Consider the following 18792-nt stretch of genomic DNA (forward strand, 5'->3'; position numbering starts at 1 on the left):
AGATCCTAGTCCTTTCATTGTCCTAAGTAACTCTAGATAATTGTGTGATTTAATTCAGACTATCTTTGGGAATACCGCAACATGGCTTGGAAGCCCTATTTCCTACAAAAGATGTAGGTGATATCAAGTAAGGGCAGAAAAGAACATTGGAGAATTAATACACTATAAAGAAATGCTCTATTATATCTTCTTGCCATGCCTGCAAGCCTCATGGCTCGTCACAAGTACTCTAGCTGCCTATCTATGAGCAAATTAAATCAAACAAAAGGCACATATCACAGTGAACACTTTGCATGATTATAGATAAAGAACAACAGCTATGAAATAAGCATGTAATCACATTTTCCCTAATATAACAGCTACATGGTATAGAAAGAAAGCAGTACTCAACAAATATGGTGGACTATGGACATGAAGGATTTATTCCTGATATGTAATCCATAGTATACATGGTGGACTATGGACATGAAGGATTTATTCCTGATATGGTGGACTATGGTGGACTATAGAAAGAAACCGTTGTATATATATATAGTATACATTGTGTATCATCACAAATCCATCACCAAATATTCTCGGTGGTGTGACTTATCACTTATTTATCATTAACATGATCTATCTTTTAGTTTTAGACTAACCACGATTATGCTCCAACCCGTGATCGGCAAGCTCAAATACTATATTCTTGCTCGTAGCAAGGCTATCCGCAATGCCATATTTCTACCCATAGCGAGCTTTCCACAATGCAATATTTCTACCCATGACGAGGCTATCTATATTACCATATTTCTGCCCCTGATGAGGCTATCCATAGTGCTGCATTCCTTCCGGTGATGAGGCTATCCATAGTTTAATTCCGAAGGAGTCTATTTATAGACTCTATCCGTAAAACCAAAGAGTCGTAATGATTTTGAAGATATGTCATATTTCGGAAACACCGTATCTTTTCGAAAACCAACGTTCTCTTTCGAAGAGTCACAACCCTTCTAAAAGTGGCGTTTCACAAAAATGTATTTTAAAATATTTAAAACAACTAAAATTTAGGAGATAAAAAAATTTATTTTTTTAAATTAAAACTCCAATAGTCGATGCCACCGAGGAAGTTGAGAGAAGGAGCAAAGAGGATGGGTAAACGAGTGGATGGGTCGCTCAAGAAATCCAAAGAGAGAAACAACACAGCTAGCATGCCTCCTGTTGAGTTTCCTTCTACTCAATCCCACTCATAACAAGATTCGTATAATAGGTAATGTGGGATGATTTGAAAACCTATGTATATTTAGAGCTATATGACATTGCATGGGATTTTTGTTTAGAACCAATATACTCCCATTTAACATATACATAAAAAAAAAAAACAATTGCATCATCATACTGGAAATTTATTCGTCTTCCCCTTTTCTAAAAGGAGATATTCATCCACTTTCTAGAAACTGTACTTCTCATAAAAAAAAAAAGCCATTATTTCAACGAAAAAAAATAATAGACCACATTCCAATTACTATGTTCTTCAATATAACCCATCTCATCAGAACCATACCTTGTAAGGCACCCCACTATACTTCAACCAAGTGTCTCCTTGTATCAGTCGTGCCACTGTGAAATCCTCTACCTCTGATGAATCTGTGAACGAATGACATCCGGGCCACTTTACCCGGTCTTTAGTGTTGGCCCCTGGCCCCCAATTCTGATACTCCCCATAGTACACCGTATCAGGCCCCGCGTTCCATGAAATATACCCCTTAGGGTCGATGTGCTCGGCGAGGAACGATTGCATGAACACCACCCTCGCATACGTCCTCCATGGCCGGCCGAGGTACGTCCGAACAGAACCCATAACAGGCTTGAGGTCGTCGGCAGGCAATACCTGGCAATCCTGGAACGACATGCCCGAGTTTTGGGTCGGGCAGATCCGACCTTGGGCGGTGATGGTGTTCTTATTGTGGCCATTCAGGGGCTTGCGAGCAAAGATTTGACAGTTCTGGAAGGCGGCTGCAGCGTTCCCAAAGATGACGTCGACGGTGCCCGATATCCAAGAATCACGGTAGAACTGGCGATTGTTATGTGCATAGAGCGTGTCATGGTAGCCTTCGATGCCGCAGCGATTGATGACACTCTGGTCTCCCGCAACAAGGAGGGCTACCGCCTGTACGCCATGAGGCCCTGCCTTGTTTTCTATTTTGAGATCCTGAAGGATGAGGCCAGCACCGAAGGCAGCTGCGGAAGTGTTAGTATAATGGTAAGACATCTCCCAACCTTTCTCTGAAGTAGATATTATATAATGAGAATGGTGTGAAATTCTCAGCATCTATACGATATTTCTTAAGGAATTCAGTTGAAAGTAACTCTCGGAGTGCGGGTGGTGAGTGGGTGCGGGCGGTGAGGGCCGACCCCGTCCAGGGTCCACGGCGGCAGACGCTGGGGTGGTGAGACGGACGGTGGCGGAGTGCTTGGTGTGGGCGCCGGCGGTGAGGAGGGTGTGGAGGGTGTGAGGTGTAAGCAGCATTTCATCGAACACTGGGCGAGTGCAGTATTGATGGCGGACCACAAAGTGCTTGCGCCGGCCGGAGCGAGAGCGGAGGGCTTGGCGGGGCAGGGCAGACAGCCGACCACGAGGGGAAGGTCAGGTCGTCCCCAAGATGGTGTCGGAGTCGTCTCCGTCGTGGTCGGAGGTGGCGAACGGAGTGCCCCGGAAGCTGATCTGGAACACCAAGCCGCATCTCGACAAAGGAGTTGGCGAAGATCCAGTCCTAGTTTCCTGATGTGCTGCAACCGCCGATCGACTGACTGGAGAAGGCTCAGAGTTAGTGATGGGCATCGGGCCGTGCCGGGCCCGACCCGGCCCAGGCCCACCGAGCCACAGAATAAACAAGTCGTGCCTGGCCCGGCCCGCTTCGTAAACGGGTCGTGACGGGCACGGCCCGCTTAGCCTAAAAACTAAGCCCGGCCCGACCCTAGGCCCGTGGGGTGGCGGGCCGTGCCGGGCCCGGGCACGAGATGGGCCGTGCCTGGCACGACCCATCACGGGCCGCGAAATGGGCCGTGCCTGGCACGGCCCGTAACGGGTCCAAACGGGCCGTGCCAGGCACGTTGCCTGCGTGCAAACTACCTACCCCTTTTCAAAAGAAGGTCGATTTCAATCTCAACAAAGAAAGAACTAAAATGAAAGCAACATTGCTTGTTGTCCTATTACTCTTTCTTTTTGCCTGCCTTGTGGAGCTTTGGAAAGGAGAGAATTTGAAGAAAGTCACTCTCGGAAACTCTTATTGGACGAGAGAGAGTCAATATGATATTGGCGTTGGTTCTACCAACGAAACGAAGCACTTTTTGGTCTTTTTCATTCGGAACCCTATTAGTAAGTATTAGTAAGCGGGCCCACACCCTGACAGATGCACTATTAGATCCATACACCACAGAAAGATTCACATCCATCCCAATTGTTGGCTAAAAAAACAAGTTAACATCTCTTCGGATTCCAGGACTTTAGATACATTCCAGATATGGGGATCCCAAAGCAGCCAAACTCTACCTCTCGGGCTGCTACTATAATTGAAAAGATAGCTACAATCCTTCCAGAATTTCTTAGCAACCCTACAACACTTGTTTTCCTTGACTTTTGTTTCAACAAAACCCACCAAGTCCACTTTCTGAGATCTGATAAGAGATCTTATTACCCTCTGTCTACTTCTTTTATTCATTCCACGGACATTCCAGATAACGCACTTCATTGAGAATCCGGAAGGTTGGTAGAATTACTCCCCTTAGGTTTTTACCCAAAATACCCCTCCCAACAGTCCAAAAACGGCTAATTTGAGGGGTATTTTGGGGGACGGGCCATGCCTAGCCCGGCCCAGGCCCGGTTCAGGCCCTTATGGGCCGTTCCGGGCTGGCTCGCGGGCCGTGCCGGGCCCAGGCTCACGAATCGTGCCAGCCCAGGCCCTTATGGGCCGTGCCGGGCTGGCTCGCGGGCCGTGCCGTGCTTGGCCGACGAGTCGTGCCAGCCCAGGCCCTTATGGGCCGTGCCGGGCTCGGCCCGCGGGCCAGAAATTGGTAACCCAGCCCGGCCCCCTTTTATGGGCTGTGCTAGGCACGACCCGGTACTGTAGCAAGCGGGCCGTGCCTGGCACGGTCCACGTCGTGCCGGGCCGTGCCGGGCCATGGGCGGCCCGGCCCAATGCCCATCTCTACCCAGAGTGCATGGGAGACTATAGCTATGCTAGTCCGGAGCCTGGGGAGGCGTGTGCCAGGGGAATGGGTGGCGCGCGAATTCCGGGCACGGGGCAAACTCGCCTACGAGGTCGAATACATCTTGATGAAGGAGGACGTGATCACGGTCAGGTTTCGGAGTGAGGGCGACCCAGCGGCGGCGATGGCTGGCGGGCCATGGCAGGCGGCCGGCCAGCTACTGGCTGTGGAAGAATGGAGGCCGGATTTCGTCCCCGACATGTGCAGTGTGAACCGCACGGTGTTATAGCTCCTGATACCAAAGCTGATGCAGGACAACGTAGAGAAAAAAAAGGAGGAGGAAGAAGAGGAGAAGATGAAGAACTAGGCTTCGCACCTAGCCCCGCTCAGAGTTTCACATGCCAGAGCTAAAAAGAAAGGGAATCATAATTTCATTCAACCATTCAATAAATCCTAAATAAGTGCATGAACCCCTATATATATATATAGTCACAAAATAACAAAAAGATCCCTACAAAGAAAATAATTTTATAAAAGTCCTAAAATAACAATAAGCAAACAAGCTCCTAAAATAAAACAAAATAAAATAATATAAAATCAATCCAAAATAAAGTCAAGCTGGCTGGACCCTCTGAATTGGCTGGACCCTATAGCGATCGTAGACTCGAGCGCTGACTGACCTGGCACTGGTGTTTGCACCACCAGGCCTCCCATTGGAGTTTTGGGAGAGGGATTCCCTCCTCGACATCGTGGCATTGGTAGGGAAGCCTTTGGAGCTGGATGGAGTCTCGAAACGGATCCGGCGAGCGGGCTATGCTAGGGTAAAGATTGAGCTTGACACGACCAAGCCTCTTCGGTCGGACACCTTCCTATAGGGGAGGAATGGGAGGCTATGACAGGAATTCATCTACAAAGACCTGCCGATCCTCTGCTCCTGCACCAGGATTGGGCATCATGGAGATTAGTGCCTGTTCTCAAGCTCGGGGGAAGGCAGCAGTGGCAGTAAGGCCTCGGTAGAGCCTGGAGAGATGGCCACAACAGTGGCGACAGAAGGTTTGCCCGAGGAGCTCCCGGAGGGGGGACCTGGAATGGTTGGCTGACGGCTCTTCGGATCCTAGATGGCGGCGAGGCAGATCCGTCAGCCGAGGGTGGCCGAGGTCAAGGGAGGGATGAAGAAGAAGGGCGAGTCGCCCCCGGAGTCAACTCAAAAGGCGAGCATCTCCGATCCAGTGCCAAGTTCACCTAGGAGTGCGCCGAGTCTGGCCGCATCCTCGCTGGATTTGGAGGGCTGGCAGAAGCCCAAGAAGGTGGCGAGGCATGAATCGCCGGAGAAGAAGGCCCCGGGTGGTGACATGGTGATGGAGGTGGCAGACGTGGGGCTCTTCCACCCGAACTTAGGGTTGTGAGGTGAAATGGCAAGTTAGACTTGCCTTGTCCTGGGTCCGATTCTGGGTGGACCGAGCGGTAAGCAGCTTGCGACCCGACCACGAAGCTGGTGGACTGGAGCCAGGCCCACAACGGCGGGACTGGCCTAGGAGGGGCGTCGGGCGGTACTGGGCCTAGCCCATTGAAAAAACAGGCCAGGAGCCCATCGATGAGGAAAGCCCCCAGTGGGCCAACAACCCATGGAACGGGAGGGCACAAGCTGTCCCTCCCGTGTCGGGGAGGGGCCATTGTGCTAAGGCGGCGGTGGCCGCAGGTTCCGCAGCTGGAACCTCTCTCTGGCGGTGCGAGGGGGGGGGATGGCCCGGCTCCTCTTGGGGCAGATCGGCTAGAGTTGGAGGAGCTAGGCAGCGGGCCACCAACGTCCCTCTCCCGCAGACGCAGGAGATGACTCGGGTGGAGGCCGACATGGAGGTTCAGCTGCAGCTAGAGTCTAGGAAACTAGTAGCCGGGGAGGACCAATTGCGGGGAGAGGAGGAGACGAAGGGGGAAGGGCGTGACCTCAAGAAGGCGACAACCCCTTCCACCTATAAGATTGGGGAGTCAAGCCGTGTGATGGGCATGGCCAATTCTAGGGACGGCTCGAGCCCAAATGGACCATCTCATGGGGAGGTGGCCCAAATGCTGAGGCAGGTCCTGAATGGCTTGGCGTGCAGGTCAGCCAGGTGGGAAGCGAGTTTGGTGGGGAGGTGGAGCCGGAGGGGGCTCACGGTTTGCTTCTTCACAGTTTGCAGATGAAGATCCTGATGTGGAATTGCCGAGAGGTGGGAAAGCCATCCTTCGGACCGGCTTTTTGGAGATTGGTGCATGTACACGACCCTGACATTTGTATTCTGGTCGAGACCTGCTTGTCGGGGACCAGTTTGCAGTGAGTGCAATAGTCGATTCTCAGAGGCCGAGGAAGCTATGCAGTGGAGTCACAAGGCCTATCAGGGGGTATTCTTGTTGTTTGAAGGATTAGGGAGTTCAATTTGGATATTTTCCATAACTGCAACCAGCAAGTGGTCATAGGTCTGTCGGAGGGGAGCGAGCCCACGTGGGTCCTTTTAGTAGCTTATGCAGACATGGATTATTGGGTGTAGAGGAGGTTGTGGGTTGAGGCCTCCAGTTTGATTCAGTTGGGACACCTAATGGCGATGATAGGTGACTTCAACTGCATCGATGTCCTGAAGGAGAAGAGGAGAGGGAAATCCTTCACCAATAAGATTAAAGTTAGGGAGTTTTAAGAGTTCATCCACGACAATGGATTGGTGGACCTAGGGTTTACCGGCCCAAGGTTCACTTGGTGCAATAACAAACTGGGGCGGGCATGCATCTGGGAGTGGATTGACAGAGCATTTGCCTCGGCCATCCAGACTCAAAGATTTTCGGACTTTGGGGTGTGCCATCTACCTCGGATCGCCTGAGACCACTGCCCTATCCTGGTAAGTACCTCATTCCTTTTTCTAGTGCATAGTCCTTTTTGATTTGAAAATGTTTGGCTCTCCTACCCTCAGTCTTGAGAAATGGTGCGAGAAGCTTGGCGGACACCAGTGCCGAGGGATGTGATGTATAGGGTTACCCGCAAACTAGATCTGACTAGGCGACGACTAGTCAGATGGAATTGGAAAGAGGTGGGGAACATCTTCAGGAGGATGGAGGAGACCGAAGCTGCCATTGCTAGACTACAGTCACTAGATGCCGATGGGTCAGGGCTCTCCGACACTGACCTAGGGGAGCTCAGGTCCCTTCTATCCAGGCACCATTTATTACTCAAGTAGTAGGAGGTTTTTTGAAGACAGAAGTTATTGGTACAGTAAATTGCAGAGGACGACAGGAACACAAGGTTTTTCCACCAATCCACTATCATCCGGAGGCAGAGAAACAGGGTGAGCAGGATTAGGGACAGTAGTGGCTAGATGATAGAGGACCATGAAGCTATCAAAAGGACCTTAAAGCATTTCTTTAGGTCGAGATGGACCGATTCGGGGGGTTGTGATAGTGTGTCGGGTGAGCTAGCTTCACTGTTGGAGGTTTTGAAGGAGGAAAATGCAGCCTTGGTCAGCCCAGTGTCTGAGCTGAAGGTTCAGGATGCCTTGTGATTTCTGGATGAGGATAGAACCCGGGCCCAGATAAATTTCCTCCCGTCTTTTTCAGGAGATACTGGCAGATTATTAGGCAGGAGGTGACGACGTCTATTCAGCATTTCTTCTTTTCCTCGGCAGGGGCGGCCCAAGCCTTAGGCGACCGAGGCAGTCGCCTAAGGCCTCGGCCGAAAGGAAGGCCTCCGGGAGTCTCCTACGAGCCAGCATAGCTGCCTACGAACCAAGTCGAAGTCGGAACTCGGAAGCTTACGAGCTGCTCCAGCATGGCAGCATAGCTGTCTGCTGCCTATGAGGCTACGATCCAGACGTCTTAGCCCGTTCTCTGAGACTGTCCTCCAGCCGGCTGCCGTCCATAGCCCATAGGACCACCATAGCCTGTCTTCTCCATCCACTGTAGTCACCAGAATCCCAGTCTTCCCAGATAACCAGAGTCCAGGGCCCTCTAAAGTTCTAAACTCTTCTTCTTCAATCTTCGGTTCTTCCTTCCTGTTCCTACTATCTAGTTCTTCGGTTCACAGTTCACTTCCTCCTCCATCCTCCTTAGTTCTTCACTTCTTCCGTCCTTCGCCCGTTCGCCGTCCTCTCCAGCCTCTAGGTGGCAGTGCTCTTCAGATATTTCCCTGTAAAGACTTCAGTACATGCTTTCCTTATTGTGCTACAGTAACCCAAGTTCCTTGATTAACTTGTTTCATGTTTATGAAGTTCAAGGTTTTTTGTTTTTTTTTTTTGGTTTGAATTTCATATGCGTGTACTGGTGGTATCGGAATGCCTGTTGGACTTTTTTGGAGCTTGTTATCTGTTAAGTTGTCGTCCCTGTTTAGTAGTTTTGATGGCACGCCATCTGTTTGATAGTTTGACTGTGAGGATTTGGAGCTCGTTATCTATTAGGCTGTTATCCCCATTCAGTATTTCTGATGCCACGCCATCTGTTTGACAGTTTGACTGTAAGGATTTGGAGCTTGTTATCTGTTAAGCTGTTATCCCTGTTTAGTAGTTTTGAAGGCACGCCATCTGTTTGACAATTTGACTGCGAGGATTTGGAGCTTGTATGAACATGTGAATGTGATGTTATCCTCGCTGTTCTTTATGAACCAAAAAATAGAATGCTAGCTTTGGAGAAAGTAAAGAGCTTCATAGGTTATGATGTTGGTTTTTCGTCATAATATAAATTGCTACTGCCACTCAGGCAATACTAATGCAGATCCAACAAGAAGGTCCTTGCTGATTGAGAAGCTAGCTAAAGCTCCCAAAGTTCCTAATTACTCTAGATTTCACTTAGAAATTAGGACCTTAATCTTCATCCACACATTAGCAGCTTCAGCCATTATTTGACACTATGATTATTGTCATATATTCAATAGGTTCTGCAATTGCAGTTAAAACAATTCTTCTAGGTTATAGCAAAATATTTGTTCCAGTTTTGGTTTGTAGTTCTGACTTGCTTATCTTGTTTAGGTATCTTTAAGGCCCAGTACTTTGTCATCTAAATTTGGATTGTGGTGCACTGTTATTTTCTAGTTATTTTCTAACTTCTAGTTATGAAAGCCTGCTATCATTTAATGACTTCACATTTTGTTAATGAATCCTCTCATTTGTTAAGGTTCGAATATCATCAATATTGTAAGATTCTTCTGTTGCACTTACAATCTGTTAAAGATTCTTCAAATATCATCAATATTGTAAGGTTCAAACAATCTGTTAATTTCTTCTAGAGTCCTAGTCTGCTCTTTCTTTTAAAGAATGTTATCCTTTCTATGTTACAGTTATAACGGGTTGTAAATATGCTTGTAACTTGTATTGCCAAATTTTGTAGAATTAAGTGTAGTTGGTAGAATTAAGTTTGGTTAGTAATTTTGCATCTCAAAAAGCTTGAAGAATTATTTTTAAATAAAATTTTAAAGTATTTTATACTTATTAAAATTTTTTATTATTTTTTTTAAAAAAGGCCTTTCTTACTGAGTTCGCCTTAGGCCTCCAAATGCATTGGGCCGCCCCTGGTCCTCGGCGATGCCTAAGAAGTGGAAGAGGACCTTCACCACCCTAATATCGAAGCGACAGGATCCAGTGGAGCCGTGTCATTTTCGGTCGATCAGCTTATGCATAACCCTATACAAGACTGTGGCAAAGATCCTGGTCCTGAGGATGAGAGCGATTCTTCTTAGATTGATTTTCCCTAAGCAAGGGCTTTTGTGGGTGGCCGATCTATTTCCGATAATGTGCTGGTTGCACACGAGTTTATGTGTGACCTCCAGAGGGCGCCAAGGAGTAGGAGCTTGATGCCCGTCAAGCTTGACATTGAGAGAGCTTGTGACAAGATGAGGTGGAGATTTGTGACTCAGTCTCAGTCGAGCTTTGGTTTTCATCCGACTTGGGTTAGGTGGATTTAGCATTGCATTCAGTCCCCATCCTTCGACATGTTGGTGAATTCCTCCCCCTCGCAGTTCTTTGAGTCCTTAGTCAGCCTAAGGCAGGGCTACCCCCTATTGCTGCTGTTGTTCATCATTTGTACCGATTCTATGTCTAGAGCTCTTCGCAGGGCCGCGGCGTTGCAAGAGGTAGAGGCCTATAGACTAGTGTCGGCGTCGCCTCAAATTTTGTACTTACTTTTTACTGATGATTGCTTGCTGTTGGCACGGACAACCAAATGGTCGGCTCAGGGCATTTGGGGGGTTCTGGAGAAGTATTATGTGGCCTCTGGTCAGCAAGTCAATCTATCAAGGTCAGCAATCTTCTTCAGTCCGAAAGCTCACCTTGGGGTGAAGATGGAGATCTTGGGCATTCTAGGGATTGGGGAGCAGGAGGGTACTCTAAGCTACTGGGGTTTCCAATCACGAGCAGACGCCTGCGTAGGACAGAGTGCATTCAGATAGAGCAGGGCATTAGGCGCAAACTGGAGGGATGGTAGGCCAGCGCTCTTTTCATGATGGAGAGAGTCATCCTGGTACGTTCAGTCCTGAGCTTGACCCCTGTTTATTTGTTGTCCCATATTATGGTGCCATTGGCTGCGTTGCAATGTATGGAGAGGCAGTTCAGGAGCCTCCTATGGGGACGTCAGGGTGGCAGGAGTGGAGTTCATCTTTTGGCTTGGGAGGTGATCTGCCAGCTGACCAGGTGTGGAGGTTTGGGGATTCACTCCCTGATTGAGAGACAAGAGGTTCTCGTGACCAGAGTAGCAGCCAGATTTCTTTTGGAGCCGAGCAGCCTTTAGGGTGCCCTGATGAAGACTAAGTACAGGGATCCAGCTAATGCATCTATATTCTGTACTAGCCGTCGTAGCTCTTTTGTCTGGAGGGAGATCTGCACCGTGCCCCGGTGGTCCTACTGGAGATCAGATGGAAGATTGGGGATGGTCGGGGTATGGATATTTTGGAGGACATCTGGTTCTCTGAGGTCCCGCTCCGCGGCTAGTCCACTATGATTGATGTCAACTGTCTGGAGGGGCGCAGAGTTCATGATTTACTTACCTCGGGGCAGGCATGGGACAAGAATCTTGTTTGACAGGCCTTCGGGGAGTAACTAGCCAAGCGCATCCTCTCTATACCAGTTCCATCTATGGGGCGGTAGATAGGAGGGTGTGGAGCACGACGAAGAGGCCGAAGGTGAGGGCCCGCACTACAGAAAAAGAGAGATTTTCCGATGCTAGGAGAAAGCATCGGAAAATTTTGGTTCAGTGCCAAATTTTGCCGACGCTTTTTAGAAGCGTCGGTAAATCTGGACCTAAGACGACGCTTAAAAGTGTCGCCGAAAGTCTGACCTAAGACGACGCTTATAGCATTGTCGGAAGCTAAATCCCTTTACCGCTTACCCCCCTCTCGATCGATGCCCTACCCCCTGCGCCGACATCAATCCCTTAAAATCTCTCCTCTCCTCTCCTCCTCTCATCGTCAGATCTCTTTCCTCTCAGTCCCAGCCGCCATGCCCTAGCTACCCTAGCTGCTCCAGATTGACTCCTTCTCAGTCCCAGCCGCCATGCCCGACTCCTCCCTCCTTAAGCTCTCCCTCTTCGTTGCTGGTGACCCCACTGACCCTCCAGCTGCCCGCTCCCCCCGGAGCTTCGCCGACGGTGCCGTCGGCCTCGACAACTCCATCAGGAAGAGGGCGTACTTCGGTGACGGTTCCGAGATCGTCACTGGGGCCATCCACAGGGTTCGTGTGGTGCTCTTTGAGATGCCGCTGTCACTGGGGCCTTCCTCCTTTTGGGTGAGCACATTTGTTCTTGTTCTTCATTCTAGAATTGTTATGATAGTGTTTGGAAAGAAGATTCATCTTTCCCATTAACAGGTACATGGGTCAAGTCCCATCTTTGCAAGCGGTGGTTCCCATGGATGGGGCTTCGGGAGCTTCCAATAGCCTATAGGTTTCCTCAGGTCCTCTCTCCAAACTCCTCCCTTTGTCAAAATCTATTCCCACCCTTACCAGGCCTCTTTCCCTTCCCAGCCTTCTTTGAGCAGAGAAACACCTTCAGTTGCTTCAGAAATGCCTTCTCGGTTTGCTCGGCCAAGATTGAATCAGACGGAGGAGGGCCTTCGAGCGCGGGAAGGAGACGCGAGCAGCGGCGGTGGCTGTAGCGGAAGAGAGGCGGCAATAAGGAGACTCTGGTGTTGCAGCCTCTCGAGTAATCCATGGTGGGTTGAGGTTCTCATGGTTACTTGATAACAATCGCATGGTGAGTTGCAGCCTCCCGAGTAATCCACTTTCTTGGCTTCGATGCCGAGGTTAGGGCAGCTGCTGAGGGATCGAGCTCCGGCTTGTCTTCGTCCTCACCGGCGGCTCGCCTTCGTCCTCACCGGCGGCTCGCCTTCGTCCTCGTCGGTGGCTCGTCTTCTAAAGAAAATATTTTTAATTTTTAAATTTGAGGCTTTTAGCGATGCTTTTAAGCGTCGCTAAAAACCGACTTTTTACAACGCTTTCCCAAAGTGTTGGAAAAAAATTTTTCCACTCAGGTATCACTGACGCTTCGGTGACGCTTTTGGTAGCATCGGATGGATCTTTACCCACGCTTATCAGCATCGGTAAAGACCTTAAAAAGCGTCACTAATGCCCCTTTTTCTTGTAGTGCCGGGACTTAGCCCGGGTGCTTAAGAGGGTTCTGACCAGATAGATTGAGAGGAGCTAGATCTGAAGGTTGCGCATCAATCCACAAGTGGCTATGTTTGTCTATAAGGTGGCTTAGGGATGCTTACCAGAGGTACGCTAGTTCGGCGTGGGGTGCATGTCCCCTCCGAGTATCCGACGTGCCCGGAGGTGGAGGAGTCCATCTTCCATACTATCTTCGGATGCCGAGATCTACCCAAACCTGGGGATGTGCTTGGGTCCCCTATGATCCATGGCTGGGTGGTCATCGATTGAGGACTTCCTGCTCTTCTTGGAGACTTTAGTGAGAAGGCTGGGCCTGGAAGGATCGAGGATTAGAGCTGCCTACTTAGCCTACCGCTGTTAGCTAGATAGGAATGCCTGGGTCTTCGATGACAGCAGAGTTCATCCGAGGCTGGTTGTGGACAGGGCCCTTCATCATGCGGAGGAGATCTCCCGCGCCGTCACGCCATCACCCCTTGGGATGGTCGAGAAAATCTGAGGTTCCCCTCTCACTCCTGTAGCGTCGAGGACCGTACAGGTCTTCTGCGAGCCCCCACCCCCTCGTTTTTTCAAGATAAATTTTGACGGCAGTGTCGAAGAGGGAGGGTGTACCAGAGGCGTTGGTTTCATTATCAGGGACCACGAGGCTCGACTGGTTGCAACGGAAGGCCGGCGGATCTTCGACACATCTGTGGTCTGCGCGGAGCTCCGGGCTACATGGGAGGGAGTCACCTATACGAGGCGGGTGCTGGGTGCGGACCGCGTTCTACTTGTGGGAGACTCGGCCATGGTGATAGAGTGAATACGGGTCTTGGTGAGAGTTCGAGCCTGCTGCTTTGTGATATTCGTAAACTCTTAGGTGAGGATGATTTCTTGTGGGCCACTCACATTTATAGGGAGGCGAACAGTGCGGCCGATTGAGTAGCCTCATTTGCAGCCCACCACTCGGAAGGATTCATCTGGGGCGAGGGTGCATCAGTGCCCCAGTTCTTTGTCATCTTTTCTTTTCTGATTTTGTTGGCTGTACCCACGTCTGATGTGTGTAAGTTGCCGTTGGACCAAAAAAAAAAAAAGTAACTCAAAACACCTCCACAATACAAGTTGCACCTCAAGATAAGCACCGTGAGTGACATTGGCAGTAAGGTTGCAGTGATACCATTATTCTTTTATAATGGTTGATCAGATCACAGTTGAACTTGAAAAGGTTTGGTCTCTCCATCATGGTCATTTGAGTATCATCCAATGGCTGCGCGGGTTTAGGTGTGTTGTGCAGCCCAGCTTGATTAGGTCGAGTTTTGCTCGATTGGTTTACCACTCACAATTCAAGCTCAATTTTGAAACTGGGCCAAAGATGTGCCTAATTAATCAGCTTGAAAATCTCCAATCAAGCTAAAAATCAGTTCAAGCTTGAACTAAACCTTGGCATGAGCATGGTTCAAATCTGAATTAATATTTAATAGGCTCGAAAAGTAAACAAAACATTTGGACTTGAAACATCCTCATACTATGCATAATTGGATCTAAGATCCAACAACCACTATCTAAACCGATAATATTATATATATGTTTGAGCCTAATTGAGTTGAGTCTGATTGAGCTAGGTCTATTTTCGGCTCGGCTTGGCTTGAAATGAATTTCAAGCCTAGATTTTTGGTTCCAGCATGGTTCGGCCAGCTTTCAGTCGAGCATGAACCAAGCTTTTTCCAATATGAGCCCGAGTTGTTCGAATCACCCCTAGCATTACTGAGGGGCGTAATCAATCAAATACATGATGCAATGCCTGATTGGCTCCGATTCAGCATGGTACTAGAGATTATCTCAAGACCCTAATAATAAAGAGGATGAGGGGGACCTTTACCTAAGGTGGCGGAATGAATGGTGCGTACTCCACTAGCATTACTGAGGCTTCCACTGATGATTGTTGAATCGAAGCCTTCGCCAACTATCATGATGTTCGTCTTCGTTCGATGGATTCTCACGGTTTCTTTATACACACCATTCTTCACATGAATCACGTACCGCTGCGCACTTGAATTTGGGGCTGAATCCATGGCTTGCTGCACTGTTTTATAGTTTCCACTTCCATCTGCAGCCACCACAACATTAGGTTGAACTTCATTTTTGAACGGATGTCGTAGAAGCTTCTTGTCATGGTGTGGTAGCCATGATGGGACGTCGACAGCTGAACTCCTGAAAAAATCCTCGGAGGAGGGGGAGATGGCTTTGAGAGCACAAAGAGAGGTGGCGGTAAGGGTCGTCAAGCCTTTGAGAACGGATTCCATGGCCGACCTGGCTGGCCCCTTGAGCCAATCTAGGCAAGTATTGTGATTTGTGAGCACAGCACTCATCCATGTCTGAGCATCGATCCAAGCTCCTTTAGTGATAGCCAAGGCTGAGTTGGTAGCATGATCGCGGGAGAGATCCATCAAATGCATGCAGTCAGCGAGCGCAACTCGTTGTCGGGTTTCGTTGCTCTGATCGTAGATGTAGGTGGCCATGGTGTTGGCAACGTTCATTTCATCAAGGGATTTGTTAAGAATGGTGGTGAGGACTTGCACCGGGCCAGCTGGAGATTTTCCTGCAATGAGGGTAGCCTTGGCGAGGCAGGAGGAAAGGTCGACTGTTGGAGAACATGGATCAGATGTTGAAAGTTGATGGGAGAGAGTGGAGGAGAGTTGAAGGGTGATGAGAAATGTTAGGCATACTAGAGAGGCTAAGAACGGAAGATGGGGCAAAGAGAGGAGGCGATCATTGGTTGGTGCCATAGTCGAAGTGTTTGTGTATGTCTTAGGACAGATGTGGATCCTTTATGACCATTTGTAGGCAGAGATGGAAGACATTAGTAGATAGAATTGATGCTCGCACTATATCTCCTGCCAAAAAAAAAAAAATATTGTGGCGCCATTGTCTGCAAAGAAGCAAGAGAGATCATGTTTATAATTTGTCTTCTATCACGAAAAAAAAGGAAAAGAACATGAAGAAGGAAAAGAAGATGGTGGCATCTTACTGTATCTGCAAAAGAAAATTGGAAAATGATATAAATGCTTATGGTATGTTTTTATATGTTGAGACTTGAGTGATATGGCTTGAGTTCGCTGATATGATTTCGTAATATTGCAAGTATTTATGCTCTGTTCTAAGAGAGACGTACCTCCTCCATTGCAAGTGCATATTATGCAGAGATCGATGGAGATTTCACAAGCAGCACAACAATTTATGGTTTGCTTTTACGAGGCTTAAAGATTTGGCTATAGGAATTGTAAACATTCCAAAATTTGCTCAAAAAGAAATTACGCAATCTAAAACTGCAAATAAAACGGGAGAAAGCTTTTCTCGCTCGTAGGGGTCTTGAGACGCCAAAATTTTCTTCAGCTCGATTTAAGTTCTTAAGTATTCGTCATAATATCTATAATATTTGAAACAATAATTAAACGGTGCTTCTGGAGGACGGTGATAAGTTAAAAGCACTTCCGAAAGAAAAATTGTGTGCCCATACCGTAGCTCCAAAGGGAATATATTGCATGTATATCCTTCGTGGGCATTGAAAATCTTACATCTATGGTCATCATGACTTGGCTTACCGCATGCTTGCACCCCATGCAATTGCATCCACATACGGACGCGAGAGAGAGAGATACTCCTGGAACAAATAGCATGGACCATATACCATGTCCTCCATGTTATTCCGTATGGCAAAAGTGTTTCAACCCATAAAACAGGCTAGTTGCCAGACGGGGCTTGCCTTGGAAATTTGGTACAAGATCAAATGCTGGAGTTTTAATTTAGTAAAAAGATCTAAATTTTAAAAAATAAATAAATCAGCCTTATCCTCCAAATTTTAGCTAGTTTAAAAACTTTAAAATACTTATAGGAGGCGTTTGGTATGGGGTGATCGTCCTAGGATCAAGGGTGATGTGGGTGGAGGTGATAAGATCACCGCATTTGGTTGCACCACGGTGATCCTACGTGGTGGTGATCTTAAATCACCTTCACTCCTCAAATCATCTCCCAACTCGGTGATGGGATACTCGTCCTTGAGGTCGGAAATCCAAGATCACCCCAGGGCAGTGATCTTGGGTTGAAAATTAAAGACAAAAATACCCCTCAAGTTAGAAAAAAAATTGATATATCAATATACCATCAATATATTATGTCAATATTATATATATATATATATATATATATTATCTTGATATTATATATATTATATTAATGATATATATTATATTATAATATATTACTAATCATATTATTATCCTATTATTATTTAAGAATAATTTTAAATTCTAGTAGAAATATATTATTAAATTTTATATTTATATAATGAAAATATTTAATATATTACTATATTACTCCTATTTACCTTATTTTTCTAATCAAAATAATTATTAGTATTAAAAAAATCTATTATAAGTATAAATAAAAATATTAATTCTATAATAAAAATAACATATTTTTATAAGATTAATAATTTATAGGAGTAATAAATAAATTTTTATAGAATATATTAATAATTAATATATTGATAAATATATATATATATATATATTATAATATATTTTATATGATTAATAAATATATGATAAGGGCTACTAAAAGTAGAATATGTGACAAAATTATGGAGCTATTATAGGAATTAGTATATTGACTTATATTTTTAATTCATGAGAATTAAAAATACATAAAAAAATCCATCTAAGATATATCAAGGGTTTTGTGGTATTATGTAGTTAGTGATCTTGGATCTCCGTACCATATCAAACAAGTTACTCATGGATATCCGAGGATTTTTAATCATTGGACTATGGCCTACCAAACACATTGATTTTAGATCACCGGGATCAAATCACCCCAATATTCGGATCACCGGGGATCTTAGATCACCGTGGTGATCCTGTTGGGGTTACTAAACGCCCCCATAAGAGTTTTAGTTTCATGGGGATGCAATGTTTCTGAAATATCGCGTACCTCGGAAACACCGTACTCTATCGATTACCGGATAAAGTCTATAAATAAACTCTGTCTTCAATATGTTGGATTACTCAATCCACATTTACTAGTTCTCTGCTTTTTGAGACAAGATAGAGAATTCTTCACTTATTTTTTCTTTTCTCTTCTTCCAAGCCTCTTTCAAGTTTTCTTTTTCATCTGGGCATCTGAAGGAGTCGGTCAGGTCAAACCTCCGTAAACCTACATATAGGAGGCAAATCACTTTTTTAGGGCAATATAAAACACACAGCTCGATCGAGACAAGCTCTTTTCAATGCTCTGATTTTATTCTAATAGATTATTTATTTATAATATTTTTATGAAATAAACATATAGCAATTTTAGGCAAACTATTTCTAACATTAAAAACCTCCTGACTATCCTTAATGAGGATTAAGGAGATCTGCAAGAGCTAAGTAGCCTGTGGAAGATCTCCACGATGAAGTGGGCAAGTAGCTGTTGGTGTTACTCTCTAGCTAGTCTAAGTACTCACTCCTTTCCCTTCTTCCTCATATTTCGCTTCTGCTCTCGTACATACTTTTTTCTCCATTTTGATAAATTGGGTAACTTAACCTCCTCTTAATCAAAAAAAAAAAGAAAATTAATAACGAAATTTTGTGCATTGTATTAGTGACAACCTTTGGGGGTTATCCCCTAGTTAACATTTTGGTCGGTCCTATGCAAACAACTCATAAAAGCAGGACATCTGAAATTGAATAGTCAAAATCATTACCGTGGTTCCTTAAATTTTTTCACTGAACCCATGCTCCCATCCATCTGTTGGCTATGATATAAGGCACTTAAATTTATGCCGATGCTTTACTTTATCTTGTTCTTTGAAGCCCGTTATCAGTACCCATTATGGGCTCCCAATTAGAGGCCCATGAAACTAAGCCGTTATGATCGGGCGAATCTGGTGTTCTTTCCCTTGGGCAGGGTGTGATGGGATGGGTTCCCAACTATTGAAGCCTTCGGGCTCGTCGGCGAAGCCCACCTCTACCCAAAAAAAGAAGCCCAC

The 18792-nt window shown here is 46.6% G+C and overlaps 2 protein-coding genes across 2 annotated transcripts; both read right to left on the reverse strand.

Moving 5' to 3' along the window:
• Positions 1-1298: 1298 nt before the first annotated feature.
• Positions 1299-2794, reverse strand: LOC103716840 (pectinesterase 3). The gene has a single exon (XM_026808374.2). It carries the CDS (start codon positions 2303-2305, stop codon positions 1526-1528), a length of 780 nt encoding a protein of 259 aa, XP_026664175.2. The 5' UTR covers positions 2306-2794; the 3' UTR covers positions 1299-1525.
• Positions 2795-14611: 11817 nt separating this feature from the next.
• LOC108511638 (pectinesterase 2.1-like) lies at positions 14612-15550 on the reverse strand. Its single transcript, XM_017845121.2, has one exon. It carries the CDS (start codon positions 15548-15550, stop codon positions 14612-14614), a length of 939 nt encoding a protein of 312 aa, XP_017700610.2.
• Positions 15551-18792: the final 3242 nt, after the last annotated feature.

Source organism: Phoenix dactylifera, chromosome 4 (genome assembly GCF_009389715.1).
Source record: "Phoenix dactylifera cultivar Barhee BC4 chromosome 4, palm_55x_up_171113_PBpolish2nd_filt_p, whole genome shotgun sequence".
NCBI classification, from domain to species: domain Eukaryota; kingdom Viridiplantae; phylum Streptophyta; class Magnoliopsida; order Arecales; family Arecaceae; genus Phoenix; species Phoenix dactylifera.